This window comes from Brachionichthys hirsutus, chromosome 1, assembly GCF_040956055.1.
Source record: "Brachionichthys hirsutus isolate HB-005 chromosome 1, CSIRO-AGI_Bhir_v1, whole genome shotgun sequence".
NCBI lineage: Eukaryota > Metazoa > Chordata > Actinopteri > Lophiiformes > Brachionichthyidae > Brachionichthys > Brachionichthys hirsutus.
Genome location: NC_090897.1, coordinates 17368271 through 17384200, shown reverse-complemented (window position 1 = coordinate 17384200; position 15930 = coordinate 17368271). Strand labels below are relative to the sequence as shown.

The 15930-nt window shown below is 47.0% G+C and overlaps 1 protein-coding gene across 1 annotated transcript in view; it reads left to right on the top strand.

Annotated features, from left to right (window-relative positions):
* lrrk1 (leucine-rich repeat kinase 1) overlaps positions 1 to 15930 on the top strand; it is a 94818-nt gene that overhangs the window by 39780 nt on the left and 39108 nt on the right. The window contains exons 8-14 of the mRNA XM_068741549.1: positions 1843 to 2006; positions 3111 to 3248; positions 12472 to 12584; positions 12828 to 12898; positions 13333 to 13462; positions 14365 to 14477; positions 15239 to 15453. Of these exons, the coding sequence (XP_068597650.1) occupies positions 1843 to 2006; positions 3111 to 3248; positions 12472 to 12584; positions 12828 to 12898; positions 13333 to 13462; positions 14365 to 14477; positions 15239 to 15453 (944 nt within the window). The remainder of the gene's footprint in view (positions 1 to 1842; positions 2007 to 3110; positions 3249 to 12471; positions 12585 to 12827; positions 12899 to 13332; positions 13463 to 14364; positions 14478 to 15238; positions 15454 to 15930) is intronic.

The window sequence follows — 15930 nt, the reverse complement described above, 5'->3', positions numbered from 1 at the left end:
AACTCGTCTTCATTTTCAGTCGAGTGAGGGACATACATATTACCTGAATTACCATCTTTTGCATGCAAAGTTAATTTGAAATGGTGTTTTAGTGAAGACACAACTGAGTGTGACCCCTGGACGAGCTGTTTCAGAGGCATCCACTGAACGGGCAAATAAGTATATTCAATAAAATAATACGGGTACTGTCCGAGTTCCGGCCACTGTAAATCGTCAAAAACAAAATGGCCGACACGAGGGATATACTTTCCTGTCCCAGCGGTCCCCAAACATTTTCCTGCCTCAGACCGGTTACATGCCATGTCAATTAAGTAATTCAGTACCAAAAGGTGTATATATACCTCCAAATAATATACATACCTTCGCTATGTGTCAGGTCCGTTTTTTGGGGGGCAAGAGGACGTTTTTTTTGCGCAGGCCTGCAGTGAATATCAGACCTCTCCTATGCCCTGTTGGGGCAGCATTGCTGTTTTCGGTGGGTGCTTGTCTCTTACGGTCACGGTACTAAGAAGAAAGCAGCTGTTTGATTTGGAGTAAAACCTGATATTTTGGTAAACTTGTTAGCATGTTCTTTGTGCTATACAGTGGTACCTCAGCTTACGAATTTAATCCGTTCTGGGAGTAGCTTCGTAACGTGAAAACTTCTTAAGTAGAGACGCATTTTGAATGTAAATGCACTAATCCGTTCCAAGCCCCGCAAAAGTATGATATTTTTTTAATAAATCATAAAAGCGCATCAGAACATGAAACAAATACATGTTAAAATTAGATTACCGCACAATAAACATAAAACGAGAGGCACATCATGTAAAAAAAACCAAAGAATAAAGGAAATAATAAAAATATTAATTTACCTTTTAGCTGTTATTTTTTGTCCTCTTTGTTTACTGGTCCTTTGCGGTGTTTTCTGCCTCGCGTTTCTTGAAAAACTGATCCAATGACGTCTGCTTTTGCCGGCTTTTGACAATCCGTCGGAAATGTGCGAGGCAGACGTCATCATAATGAGCAATAGCCCGACTTGTCAACACTTTTTCCGGGTGACACGAGGGGTGTTAAGTCTTTAACCTCTACGGATGGTCGGAAGGAGGAGACGGATTCAGGAACAAAACCTTTCTTTAATCAGGCGTAGCCGGTCACAGAGCTACATGCTACATTTAGCGCACACCACAAACTAACGTGCCTACGTCATCACGTAACTACGGCATCAGGCATGGACCAAATACATTACAAGGGGGACACGAATAGCATGCTGGGATACACGCATACTGCCAGGCAGATTTTAGGCGATAGCCAATGGCAGAGCAGCTACGAGCAGCTATTTTTGACTTCGTATCCTGAAGTGAAAATCGTAACGAGAGGCAATATTTTCCCATTCAGATACTTCGTAACCTGAAACTTTCGGATGTAGGGACATTCGTAAGTAGAAGTACCACTGTATGTTGTTTGGTGTTGGATTTTATCAAATAAATTTTCCCCAAAAATGCGACTTATCCTCCAGTGCGACCTATATATGTTTTTTTCTTCTTAATTATGCATTTTTTGGCTGGTGCGACCTACAATCCGGAGCGACGTATAATCCAAAAAATACGGTAATTTTCAGATTATCTTTAATCATCAAATTTCTACCAAGAACCGGCTTGAATATTAATTCATTATTGTAATTGATAAAAAGATTCAACGACTGAAGTCAGAGGTTCTGCACGACTCGTCTGTCGGTCCTCGGAACCCGTCTACACGTTGCATTTTATAAAACCGTAGCAATATCTAGCTTTTGTCTTGAGTGTTTTATTTGTATACTTTTGATGTGGAGATTGGTTTCGCTCTCTCATTGCATTTTGGCAGCGACTAACTGGATTGGTCTTCGGAGGCTGGCCGAGCTGGACGTGTCTGATAACTGTCTGACGTGTCTCTCCGACGCCGTCATGCACTGTTTGAAAAGCCTGAGCGTTCTCAACGCATGCAGGAACAGGCTGAGCCGCTTCCCTGAGCCATGGGCGTGCCCGCTGGTAAGACACCATCAAGAGATTGAACTTCTTAGTCAACTAATCAGGCAAAATGAAATACTGCAGTTGTTCTCTGTCTTTGACGGGTTATGGGTATTCAGTACTCTTCATTACCTCCGCCATGGAGCTCATGTTTTTGGCGCCGTGTGTTTGTCTTTTTGTTTGTCGGTTTATTAGCAGGATTACGGAAGACGGGTCAAATTTTGATACCATGAAATTTAAAAAGCGACCCGGACCCAACTGGATATATATATATATATAAAAAAGAGAAAATACAAATCTGTATTTCCCATTTACCTATAGTTGAAGCTTTTTCAAAAAATCATATCTTTGAAACATATATTTATAACATGAATAATCAGTCAGAGAGGGAGGAGCTCAGTGTGTCAGGAGTGGATTGACAAGATAAGACTTCTTTATTTTTGAAGCCTTGATTTTAAGTTTTGTATCCAGATGGGTATCCGCATCACTCTCAACATTTAATGGGATCTCAGTTAGACACATCTTCAGATTTTGTTGTATCAAGATCCAACCAACCCGGGGGGGTTCCATAATCCTGCTAACAAACAGGCAAACAAATGGTGTCAAACACACAACCTCCTTGGAGGTAGTGATGACAACATCCAGCCATCCATCCATTTCCTTCCGCTTTACAGGTTCCGGTAGTTCCCAGCTTTGTGAATAATGACGATAATAGTGATGATGATAAGGGTGAAAACACCAACCATGGTAACCGGCAGGATGAGAAAGCAGAAAGACGTTTGAAGAAGTCTCGTTAGTGACATGAATTAATGCGACTTGAATGTGTAGGAAGGAAGAGGAGGGGAGGAAGGAACGAGTCAAAAAGCAAAGTCTTAACCAAGCGAGTGAAAAGGTATCTTACATTATATTTGGACTTTTCAGTATGAATTCATTTACGCTGAGCAGAGGATTCATCAGCCTGATTAAGGTTCATTAGTAACACCATTACAGGCCATAAATAGAACTACCAATGCAAAGTGGCTTTTGTTGGTAGGAGTACAGCACTTGCATCCTTTCAGGGACTCTTTACAGAATGACTGTTTCCACACGGTAACACAAACGGATTTCCTTTGTCCTTCCCCGCAGAAGCAATGCAAAGCCTCATCCAACATGATCCAGAGTCTCCCAAGCAGCGTCTCCGTTTTCTGGAAGACTCGGCTGCAGGACGTGGACTTCTCTGACAACCAACTGAAGGAATTGCCCTCATCTGTCTTAGAACTGGAGGTAAATCAGATGAGATTTAGTACACATGTTTGGACGCCAAGATGGAGACATCAAAGAAATCAAGAGTCTGTTTAGACCTGGTTGAACACCTTTCTGAGTGGCTACATCAAAAGAGGCTCATCTAGTAAAATGAGTTGTCTTTGAAATCAACCAGTTTACTTTCCTAAATGTATCATCTTTCTGAACGTTTGGCTTCAACTGATTGAACCATTTGCACCAAATTTGTAATGTATTTTGTAAAATTAGTAGAAAGTAAATGATTAAATCAAGATAAATTGTGTTAAATTGCCAGACGTCCTTTGGGAGCTTCTGATTTTGGTGAAACAGTACAAATATTGTGACCCCTCCCTGAGCGGCCACCTTCTCGTGGAGGATTTGCGTGTCCCGATGATCCTAGGAGCTCGGTTGTTGGGGCCTTTGTGCCCCTGGTAGGGTCACCCATCACAAGCAGGTCCTAGGGGAGGGGCCAGACAAAGGGTAGCTCAGAGACCCCTTATGATGAGTACAAAAATTGGTCCTGAGTTTCCCTCGCCTGGACGCGGGTCACCGGGGCCCCCTCCTGGAGCCAGGCCTGGGGGTGGGGCACGATGGCGAGCGCCAGGTAGTCGAACCTGCGATCCAGGAGGAGCAATGTGGTTTTCGTCCTGGCCGTGGAACTGTGGACCAGCTCTACACCCTCGGCAGGGTCCTTGAGGATGCATGGGAGTCCGTCCAACCAGTCCACATGTGTTTTGTGGATTTGGAGAAGGCATTCGACCGTGTCCCTCGGGGAGTCCTGTGGGGGGTGCTCCGGGAGTACGGGGTGTCGGACCCCCTCATACGGGGTGTCCACTCCCTATATGACCGGTGCCAGAGCTTGGTCCGCATTGCTGGCAGTAAGTCGGACCTATTTCCAGTGCGGGTTGGACTCCGTCAGGGCTGCCCTTTGTCACCGATTCTGTTCAGAACCTTTATGGACAGAATTTCTAGGTGCAGCCGGGGCGTTGAGGGGGTTTGGTTTGGTGACCTCAGGATTGGGTCGCTGCTTTTTGCCGATGATGTGATCCTGTTGGTTACATCAGGCCACACCCTCCACTGCTGTCGGACAACTGTCCTACATGCAGTACCACAGTACCTCATGCAGTACCACAGTACCTCATGCAGTACCACAGTACCTCAGGCAGTACCACAGTACCTCATGCAGTACCACAGTACCTCATGCAGTACCACAGTTCCTCATGCAGTACTACAGTGCCTCATGCAGTACTACAGTACCTCATGCAGTACCACAGTACCTCATGCAGTACCACAGTACCTCATGCAGTACTACAGTACCTCATACAGTACTACAGTACCTCAGGCAGTACCACAGTACCTCATGCAGTACCACAGTACCTCATGCAGTACCACAGTTCCTCATGCAGTACTACAGTGCCTCATGCAGTACCGCAGTACTACAGTACCTCATACAGTACTACAGTACCTCATACAGTACTACAGTACCTCATGCAGTACCACAGTACCTCATGCAGTACCACAGTTCCTCATGCAGTACCACAGTACCTCATGCAGTACCACAGTTCCTCATGCAGTACTACAGTGCCTCATGCAGTACCGCAGTACTACAGTACCTCATACAGTACTACAGTACCTCATACAGTACTACAGTACCTCATGCAGTACCACAGTACCTCATGCAGTACCACAGTTCCTCATGCAGTACTACAGTACCTCATGCAGTACTACAGTACCTCATACAGTGCTACAGTACCTCATACAGTACTACAGTACCTCATGCAGTACCACAGTACCTCATACAGTGCTACAGTACCTCATACAGTACTACAGTACCTCATGCAGTACTACAGTACCTCATGCAGTACCACAGTACCTCATGCAGTACCACAGTTCCTCATGCAGTACTACAGTACCTCATGCAGTACTACAGTACCTCATACAGTGCTACAGTACCTCATGCAGTACTACAGTACCTCATGCAGTACCACAGTGCCTCATGCAGTACCACAGTGCCTCATGCAGTACTACAGTTCCTCATGCAGTACTACAGTACCTCATGCAGTACCACAGTTCCTCATGCAGTACCACAGTGCCTCATGCAGTACTACAGTACCTCATGCAGTACTACAGTACCTCATGCAGTACTACAGTACCTCATGCAGTACCACAGTACCTCAGGCAGTACCACAGTACCTCATGCAGTACCACAGTACCTCATGCAGTACCACAGTACCTCATGCAGTACCACAGTACCTCATGCAGTACCACAGTACCTCATGCAGTACTACAGTACCCCATGCAGTACTACAGTTCCTCATGCAGTACTACAGTACCTCATGCAGTACCACAGTTCCTCATGCAGTACCACAGTGCCTCATGCAGTACTACAGTACCTCATGCAGTCCTACAGTACCTCATACAGTACTACAGTACCTCATGCAGTACCACAGTACCTCAGGCAGTACCACAGTACCTCATGCAGTACCACAGTACCTCATGCAGTACCACAGTACCTCATACAGTACTACAGTACCTCATGCAGTACTACAGTACCTCAGGCAGTACCACAGTACCTCATGCAGTACTACAGTACCTCATGCAGTACCACAGTACCTCATGCAGTACCACAGTACCTCAGGCAGTACCCCAGTACCTCATACAGTACTACAGTACCTCATGCAGTACCACAGTACCTCATGCAGTACCACAGTACCTCATGCAGTACCACAGTACCTCATGCAGTACCACAGTACCTCATGCAGTACCACAGTACCTCAGGCAGTACCCCAGTACCTCAGGCAGTACCCCAGTACCTCATACAGTACCCCAGTACCTCATACAGTACTACAGTACCTCATGCAGTACCACAGTACCTCATGCAGTACCACAGTACCTCATACAGTACTACAGTACCTCATGCAGTACCACAGTACCTCATGCAGTACCACAGTACCTCATGCAGTACCACAGTACCTCATGCAGTACTACAGTACCTCATGCAGTACCACAGTACCTCATACAGTACTACAGTACCTCATGCAGTACCACAGTACCTCATGCAGTACCACAGTACCTCATGCAGTACCACAGTACCTCATGCAGTACTACAGTACCTCATGCAGTACTACAGTACCTCAGGCAGTACCACAGTACCTCATGCAGTACTACAGTACCTCATGCAGTACTACAGTACCTCATGCAGTACTACAGTACCTCATACAGTGCTACAGTACCTCATACAGTACTACAGTACCTCATGCAGTACCACAGTGCCTCATGCAGTACCACAGTGCCTCATGCAGTACTACAGTTCCTCATGCAGTACTACAGTACCTCATGCAGTACCACAGTTCCTCATGCAGTACCACAGTGCCTCATGCAGTACTACAGTACCTCATGCAGTACTACAGTACCTCATGCAGTACTACAGTACCTCATGCAGTACCACAGTACCTCAGGCAGTACCACAGTACCTCATGCAGTACCACAGTACCTCATGCAGTACCACAGTACCTCATGCAGTACCACAGTACCTCATGCAGTACTACAGTACCCCATGCAGTACTACAGTTCCTCATGCAGTACTACAGTACCTCATGCAGTACCACAGTTCCTCATGCAGTACCACAGTGCCTCATGCAGTACTACAGTACCTCATGCAGTCCTACAGTACCTCATACAGTACTACAGTACCTCATGCAGTACCACAGTACCTCAGGCAGTACCACAGTACCTCATGCAGTACCACAGTACCTCATGCAGTACCACAGTACCTCATGCAGTACCACAGTACCTCATACAGTACTACAGTACCTCATGCAGTACTACAGTACCTCAGGCAGTACCACAGTACCTCATGCAGTACTACAGTACCTCATGCAGTACCACAGTACCTCATGCAGTACCACAGTACCTCAGGCAGTACCCCAGTACCTCATACAGTACTACAGTACCTCATGCAGTACCACAGTACCTCATGCAGTACCACAGTACCTCATGCAGTACTACAGTACCTCATGCAGTACCACAGTACCTCATGCAGTACCACAGTACCTCAGGCAGTACCCCAGTACCTCATACAGTACCCCAGTACCTCATACAGTACTACAGTACCTCATGCAGTACCACAGTACCTCATGCAGTACCACAGTACCTCATACAGTACTACAGTACCTCATGCAGTACCACAGTACCTCATGCAGTACCACAGTACCTCATGCAGTACCACAGTACCTCATGCAGTACTACAGTACCTCATGCAGTACCACAGTACCTCAGGCAGTACCCCAGTACCTCATACAGTACCCCAGTACCTCATACAGTACTACAGTACCTCATGCAGTACCACAGTACCTCATGCAGTACCACAGTACCTCATACAGTACTACAGTACCTCATGCAGTACCACAGTACCTCATGCAGTACCACAGTACCTCATGCAGTACCACAGTACCTCATGCAGTACTACAGTACCTCATGCAGTACCACAGTACCTCATACAGTACTACAGTACCTCATGCAGTACCACAGTACCTCATGCAGTACCACAGTACCTCATGCAGTACCACAGTACCTCATGCAGTACTACAGTACCTCATGCAGTACTACAGTACCTCAGGCAGTACCACAGTACCTCATGCAGTACTACAGTACCTCATGCAGTACTACAGTACCTCATGCAGTACTACAGTACCTCATGCAGTACTACAGTACCTCATACAGTACTACAGTACCTCATGCAGTACTACAGTACCTCATACAGTACTACAGTACCTCTCTGGGCACCCTGTCCTAGGCTTTCTCTAGATCTACAAAGACACAATGCAGCTCCTTCTGAGCTTCCTGTTCTTCTCCATTGCTAGCATCAACGCTAACGTTGCGTCTGTGGTACTCTTCATCAGCATAAAGACATACTGCTGCTCACAAATACTCACTTCTGTCCTTAGTCTAGCCTCAAACACCTTTTCACATAACTTCATCGTATCTCATCAGCTTTATCCTCTGTAGCAGGGGTGTCAAACATACGGCCCGCAAGGAGGTTCTGTTCTGTCACTTCGGTCTGGACCCATTTGATCAGTATCTATTGATCTATTGCAGGAACCCCAAATGAGCAGCCCTGCTGCACAGAACTGTGCACGTTTGGGACGACCTACCTTTGAGAACACATTCAGTCAGTAATGATCAATAAAACTAAAATGCGTTCAAGGCTCACACACAAGCACTTCAATGACATTCTGAGAGTGACACCTGATGCTGATGCACCTGTGCAGGTAAAAAGATGCAAAGCTTCAGGACCAAAACCAAAGCAGTGCAGACGAGACTAACGCCTTTAGATGCTGCTACCTGTGGAGCGTAAGAACTTCTCCTTCTCCTCTAACTCACCTCCTACCTGTGGAGCGTAAGAACTTCTCCTTCTCCTCTAATTCACCTCCTACCTGTGGAGCGTAAGAACTTCTCCTTCTCCTCTAACTCACCTCCTACCTGTGGAGCGTAAGAACTTCTCCTTCTCTAACTCACCTCCTACCTGTGGAGCGTAAGAACTTCTCCTTCTCCTCTAACTCACCTCCTACCTGTGGAGCGTAAGAACTTCTCCTCCTCCTCTAACTCTCCTCCTACCTGTGGAGCGTAAGAACTTCTCCTCCTCCTCTAACTCTCCTCCTACCTGTGGAGCGTAAGAACTTCTCCTTCTCCTCTAACTCACCTCCTACCTGTGGAGCGTAAGAACTTCTCCTTCTCCTCTAACTCACCTCCTACCTGTGGAGCGTAAGAACTTCTCCTTCTCCTCTAACTCACCTCCTACCTGTGGAGCGTAAGAACTTCTCCTTCTCCTCTAATTCACCTCCTACCTGTGGAGCGTAAGAACTTCTCCTTCTCCTCTAACTCACCTCCTACCTGTGGAGCGTAAGAACTTCTCCTTCTCCTCTAACTCTCCTCCTACCTGTGGAGCGTAAGAACTTCTCCTTCTCCTCTAACTCTCCTCCTACCTTTTGAGCGTAAGAACTTCTCCTTCTCCTCTAACTCACCTCCTACCTGTGGAGCGTAAGAACTTCTCCTTCTCCTCTAACTCACCTCCTACCTGTGGAGCGTAAGAACTTCTCCTTCTCCTCTAACTCACCTCCTACCTGTGGAGCGTAAGAACTTCTCCTTCTCCTCTAACTCTTCCTTCCTCCTCCATTCCTCTTTCCTCTCCTCCGTTGTAAACAACTTGAATCCTGCTCCTCAGCTTCTAGCCTTGCTTCCTTTCCTCCTGGTCTCCTGGACACACATCAACCTTCCTCCTCCTCCTCTTCATCATGTCCACCGGCTCTCTAGCTTTTCCCGTCATCGTCCCAACATTCAGAGTCCCTCCTCTCAGTCCTGAACTCTTCATTCCCTCTTCTCTCGCTGTTGATGCACTTGTCTTCCTCCTTTTCTTCGTCTCTGTCTTCGACCCTCAGTAATCCAATTCTAGCAGCATCTCGTGGGTTAACGACGCTGCTAGCGGTCATTGTTAACTCGGGTCACTCTCGACCGATTTCTGATTTACGTTGATCTGCATGTTTGATTTGGCAATTTTTACACCGGATGCCGTTCCTGACGGAACCCTCGGCATTTATCCGGGCTTGAGACCGGTGAAAGGGAGAAACTGGCAATGCTACGTTAGCTCCTGCTAACCGCACTACCCGTACTACCATGAGGCTGCATTTAACCTCATCGTATCTCATCAGCTTTACCCTCTATAGTTCCCACAACTCTGTTTGTCTCTCTTTTTCCTGAAAACCGGCACCAGACACTTCTCCTCCGTTCCTCTGGCATTAAGCAGTGGCGTCGTTAGGCCTATTTTAGGGGGGCTAAATAATTTTGGGTTGTTTTATAAAAAAAAAAAAATAATAATATTTTGTTTTTTTTTTGTTCAGTGACCAAAAAATGCCGACATATTCTATTAAACTGCCAGAATATATGTTTAAAAACATGTAACCTGTCATTATTTACTTAAATCTGATCATGAATCTGTTTCCCCTCACTTCATGACGTAAGGTAGAGAACCCGTTCCACCTGTTCCTATAGAGAATGCCCAATCACTGAAACTCCAGTCCACGTTTTCCCTGTGACCGCTAATTGTCGGTCCCTGCAGCGTGTTTGAAGCACACAGAGCAGAATAGAAGAGCTTTAGGAGAAGAACGTGAACGGATGGATGAAGAATGGATATAAGAAAGTTTTTAAAGAAAGTAAGTTTATCACTGCTGGTAGTAACATTTAGTTATTGTGTGACACACTTAAGGGAAACGCACAGATGCATTAGCCATGGAGCTGTATGGGAGAACCACAGCCCTGTGCCACGCCCACAGTCTCCCTGAATCAGGTGCAGAGACCTGCAGAACCTGGAGGAACCTGCAGGTTCACGCACTGAATGGAACTCAGACACAGTGAAGAGAGAGTTACTTTTCCCTTGTGTGGGTAGGATGATAGCTTGAGTTCAGATTCTGCAGTAGATGCAGAGCTACTAAAAGGCATCCAGCATGCAGGCCTGAATGTGAGAACCTCTTTAGAGTATCACAATTGAATGAACTTCAACACTCCAGCCTGAAAACAGAGGAGGTTCTGGTGACCAGAAAACAGAGGAGGTTCTGGTGGCCTGAAACAGAGGAGGTTCTGGTGGCCTGAAACAGAGGAGGTTCTGGTGACCTGAAACAGAGGAGGTTCTGGTGACCTGAAACAGAGGAGGTTCTGGTGGCCTGAAACAGAGGCTGGATGTTCTCCCAAAGATATATTGTCTGTTCACAACCTCCTTGATTCAGACATGTTTCCCTCTCTGAAGGTTCTACCCAAGTTGCCCTAATAGTGCCCGTAAGCAGCTGCTCATGTGAAAGGTCCTTTAGAGCACTGCGTCGGTTGCACTGCGTCGGTTGCACTGCGTCGGTTGCACTGTGTCGGTTGCACTGTGTCGGTTGCCCTGTGTCGGTTGCACTGCGTCGGTTGCACGGCGTCGGTTGCACTGTGTCGGTTGCACTGTGTCGGTTGCACTGTGTCGGTTGCACTGCGTCGGTTGCACTGCGTCGGTTGCACTGTGTCGGTTGCACTGTGTCGGTTGCACTGTGTCGGTCGCCCTGTGTCGGTCGCACTGCGTCGGTTGCACTGCGTCGGTTGCACTGCGTCGGTCGCACTGCATCGGTTGCACTGCGTCGGTTGCCCGGCGTCGGTTGCACGGCGTCGGTTGCACTGCGTCGGTTGCACTGCGTCGGTCGCACTGCGTCGGTCGCACTGCGTCGGTCGCACTGCGTCGGTTGCACTGCGTCGGTTGCACTGCGTCGGTTGCACTGTGTCGGTTGCACTGTGTCGGTTGCCCTGTGTCGGTCGCACTGCGTCGGTTGCACTGCGTCGGTTGCACTGCGTCGGTTGCACTGTGTCGGTTGCCCTGTGTCGGTTGCACTGCGTCGGTTGCACGGCGTCGGTTGCACTGCGTCGGTTGCACTGCGTCGGTCGCACTGCGTCGGTTGCACTGCGTCGGTTGCCCGGCGTCGGTTGCACTGCGTCGGTTGCACTGCGTCGGTTGCACTGCGTCGGTTGCATTCCTGGCTGCGTCAAACAACGGCTCAGAAAATACTTCACCGTCTTGCAGTCATTGAAGAAGACGAGCTTCAGAATCACAACAGAGAGATCGACTCTTAGAAACAGACGCGTTCTTTGATGCTTCCATCCATCAAGTAACATTTTGTTTCTTGTTAATGCTGTAAACATCCTGTTACTGTCTAAACCTGTTTGTTGTTGTACTGTATTTAAAACAGACTGAAATAATAATAATGTATAATTTCTCAGTCCTTGTTAGCCGTTTGAGGTTTTGTGCTGGTACGCTACATTTGCTCACATCCTGTGCATCTCCTGGGGGCTAAGCCCCCCCTGTCCTTAAAACCTAGTGACGCCCCTGGCATTAAGTATGTCTAGTAGTCAATACGATTAACATTAATCACTGCAGTAATGTTTTATGATTCCCAAGCGTTCGGTTGAACGATATCAGCACCACAGGAGACCGTGCACCATTCACAAGAACGCCGTGACTCCCTGGACATCAAGTATTTGTCAAGTTACTTGATAGTTCCAAACATTTAGTACCAAATACCCAGGCAGGCCAGTTTAGAACTCAAGATTATTTTATTGCTGCAGTCAGCATACTCTGTTTTTATTGAAAGGAAATGTGACCGGAGTGGCTTACTAGTTCTCACCCCTCCTCCTGTTCTCATCCCATCAGGCTCTGGTCTCCTTGAAACTGTGTGGGAATCACTTTGTGACGCTCCCCCCTCCCAGTAAGTGGAAATGCTCTCAGCTCAAGACCCTCGACCTTTCCAGGAACCAGTTGGGCAAGTAGGTTCACCCGGATACACACTGCCAGCTGTGACTGAATAAATCAGCTGTTTTAACTGATTCTTGAATCCGTAAATGGGGTTTTAATGTCATATTTTTTCTGACTCCATTCTGTCACCTTCACTCATTCATCAGTGTGCCATGAATCTTGAGATAGACAACCTCGATCAAATATCGCCAAAATCCATACGGAGGTCATCGCTGTACATGACTTGAGTCAGTCTTTTTCAAATTGTCTTTTAGAACAGAAGAGGGGCCCAAATCCAGGAGGCTGACCTTCTTTACGACGTGGCAACGAAGGGACCCTGATCCAGGTAGCTCAGACATGGGCAAACTAAGGCCCGGGGGCCATATACGGCCCGTTAGGCTTTATAGTACGGCCCGCCGAACTAGTCCAAATAATATCATTAAATAACATTTTATTTAAAACCTCATTCATTTCCCCTTTTCCCTGTAAAAGGCCGAATCCTTTCCTGTAATGGCTTTTACATGTAATTTATATTAGTTCACACAAACACTCCAGCCTGGCCCGGCCCCTTAGAACCCATTGTGGCCCGCGAGTCAAAAGGTTTGCCCACCCCTGAGGTAGCTCATAGGGACACTAAATGAAGTTCCAATGATTGTCTTTGGACTGTTCCTTCTTTAAACACATCATTATTTCATGTCAATCATTAGCATTCATGCTGCTTAGCTCGGTGGGCCTGTGTGTGCGTGGAGCTGGCGTGACGTAACCCTCTTGCTGTGGCAGCGTGTCCCGTGGAGTTTCCCATGATTCTGCGGGATTCTCTGGAAGTTCTCTGCCTGAATGACAACCAGCTGGAGTGTGTCCCCCAGTCGGTGTGTGGCCTGCACAGCCTCACCGAGCTCTACCTCTCCAAGTGAGTCTCTGCACAGTGCTTCCTCGTCCATGTCTGGAGATGCAGTGAAGAGACACTGAAGTTACATGGGGGGGGGGGTCTAGCAGTGTTGAGGATGAAAACTCAACTAAGAGGAGTATGCAGTTGTGTCTTGGTGCTGGGGCTGTATATCATCTCAACCCAGTGCTGCTGGAGGGAAGTCTGGGGACGTTTGAGACTAAACCTTCTTGAGGTTCACGACGTAACAGTACTGCAGTATTTTCCAACACAACTGAACGCATGGGGGGGGCTCCCTTTTTTTGAGGGAGTCCTTCAGTTGATGAAAATGTTGTGACACTGCTTTGCTGTGAAGGGCCAGAAATGTTTTGTGGAATAAGAAATGTGAGGTTGCATCAGCATTTGGGTGAGTCGGTAATGAAGCGTAACCTGATACGTCGCTCTCAGATTGTTGCCATTTTACTTTTGGATAAACCTGAATGACACCGTTAACCTTCATTAACCTTTCAAACATTAGCTCACCATAAAAGTGAAATGTTGATAGCCTGGGTAACGTTTGCCTTTTCAAGTGAAACCATGGCAACCACGCCCAGCAGGTGGGTGTCTGGGAGCCGTAGCTTGGTGTGTGGCCTGTCTTCCTGTCTTCCTGTCTCCCTGCTGCAGCGCTGCACAGCTGTTTTATACGCGTAACAAACGGCTCTGCTCTCACACCATCCAGAATGTTTCCTTCTTTGGGATTTACATTATGCTGTTGCTGCCAAACATTGCTTTTACCACATCCATCCATCTGTTCCTGGCAGGTTCTTTGAAAACGAAGATCCCATTGAGCCCGTTTATTGAATTCAGGACTGATTCATCTTGTTTTAAAGTTACAGCACGATTTCAATCGTTGCTGACTCGTCTGGCCTCTCCTGCTTTGCCAACAGTAATCCCAACATCCGGGAGATTCCGGCCGACCTTTGTCAACTCTCCAACCTCTGGCAACTGGACCTCGAAGGCCTCACCATTAGCAATGTCCCCCAGGAAGTCAGAAAAGAAGGTACCGTCTGAGATCAATCAAGACTGTCTTAAGCTTTGCATGTGGGTACTTTAAATCTCCTTCTTGCCTTAGAGGCTGTTGAGCAGTTTAAATCGACCATCCCGTGAAACGGCAGTCAAAGGTTACGCTGAGGGTGCTGAAGGGGCTCTGAGGTGTCTCTGCTGGCTCTCACGTTGCTTTCTGTTTCACCGGTACAGCCACGCCGATTCCAGCTCGTGTAGCTTCACATGTGGAGAACTCTAAAGATTGTTTTTTGACTGCTTTAGTTGCTGCAGTGAAGATTTTAGCTTCAAACAGGGTGCCCCCCCCCCCAATCATTCTGGTATTCGGTGCCTTGTGGAGACTTGCTTTAAGCTGCACCCGCTGCATGGCAGCATTTCATGGTGCTGTTTGCTTGTTTATGTACTTTATCCTCATTTCCCTTAATTATTCAGGAAATCACATTCTGTCAATTCTGGCCTAAACGATGGAGCAGACTAACTCTGCGTATTTTAAAAGAATCCTTAAAAGCGCTTTAATTCAGTGATGTTGATAAGCATCTTGATCATAAAGCACTTTGAGCTGCATTTCTTGTATGAATGTCGCTATATAGATACAAATTCTGCTAGTGGTAGTAATATCGATGAAACCTTATATTACTTATATTTAGTGCAGCACTCATTGATTCTTTTTTAAATTGATCTTGACTGAATGAATTTCGTTAGTTTTGGTGCTCACAGCTGATTCGGGGTCATTTCTTTTCCACTGTGGGTTTTCTTTAGGTTCGGTGTCTGTGCTGTCGTATTTGCGGGCGCATCTTCGGAAGGCGGAGCCTTTCAAACTGCTGAAGACGCTTGTTATTGGTCCACCCAGGCAGGGGAAGACCGCCCTTCTGGAGGTTTTACAGACAGGACAGGTGTCCCCCTTCACCCCAGCAGAATGTAGCATCTCCACCTCCACCTGCAAGCTGGATAAACCCAATGGAGGCAAAAACAGCGTGAGAAAAACATGGACACACACACACACGCACACGCACACACACGCGCACGCACATGCAGACTCCAGACAGTTATCTTTGTGAGATAACAACTAATGATACAGGCTCAATCCGTTTGTAGCTGAACTATATTCTGCATATTTCCAAATTATTACTCTCAAAACAATAATGGTACCAACGTCATTTTATATTCTAGGAATAGCTTTCATGTCATGCAGGTAAATATTTATGGGCCTGCTGCTTTTCAGTGCTATGCCATAATGGGTTATCGGTGATGCCTGGTTGGTTTGACTGGGAACAGGCTCCTATTAGTGGGAGGAAGAAACCATTAAACATGGGGGGGGGGGGGGGGGTCTTGCATATAATTAGGATCGATTTGTAGTGGAACGGTTGGCGGGCCTGCTGTTTATAAGAACTACGGTCAAGTTGAATGGAATTGAATTTGAACTTTGACTGTCTCCTAAATTAGCTGCTTTC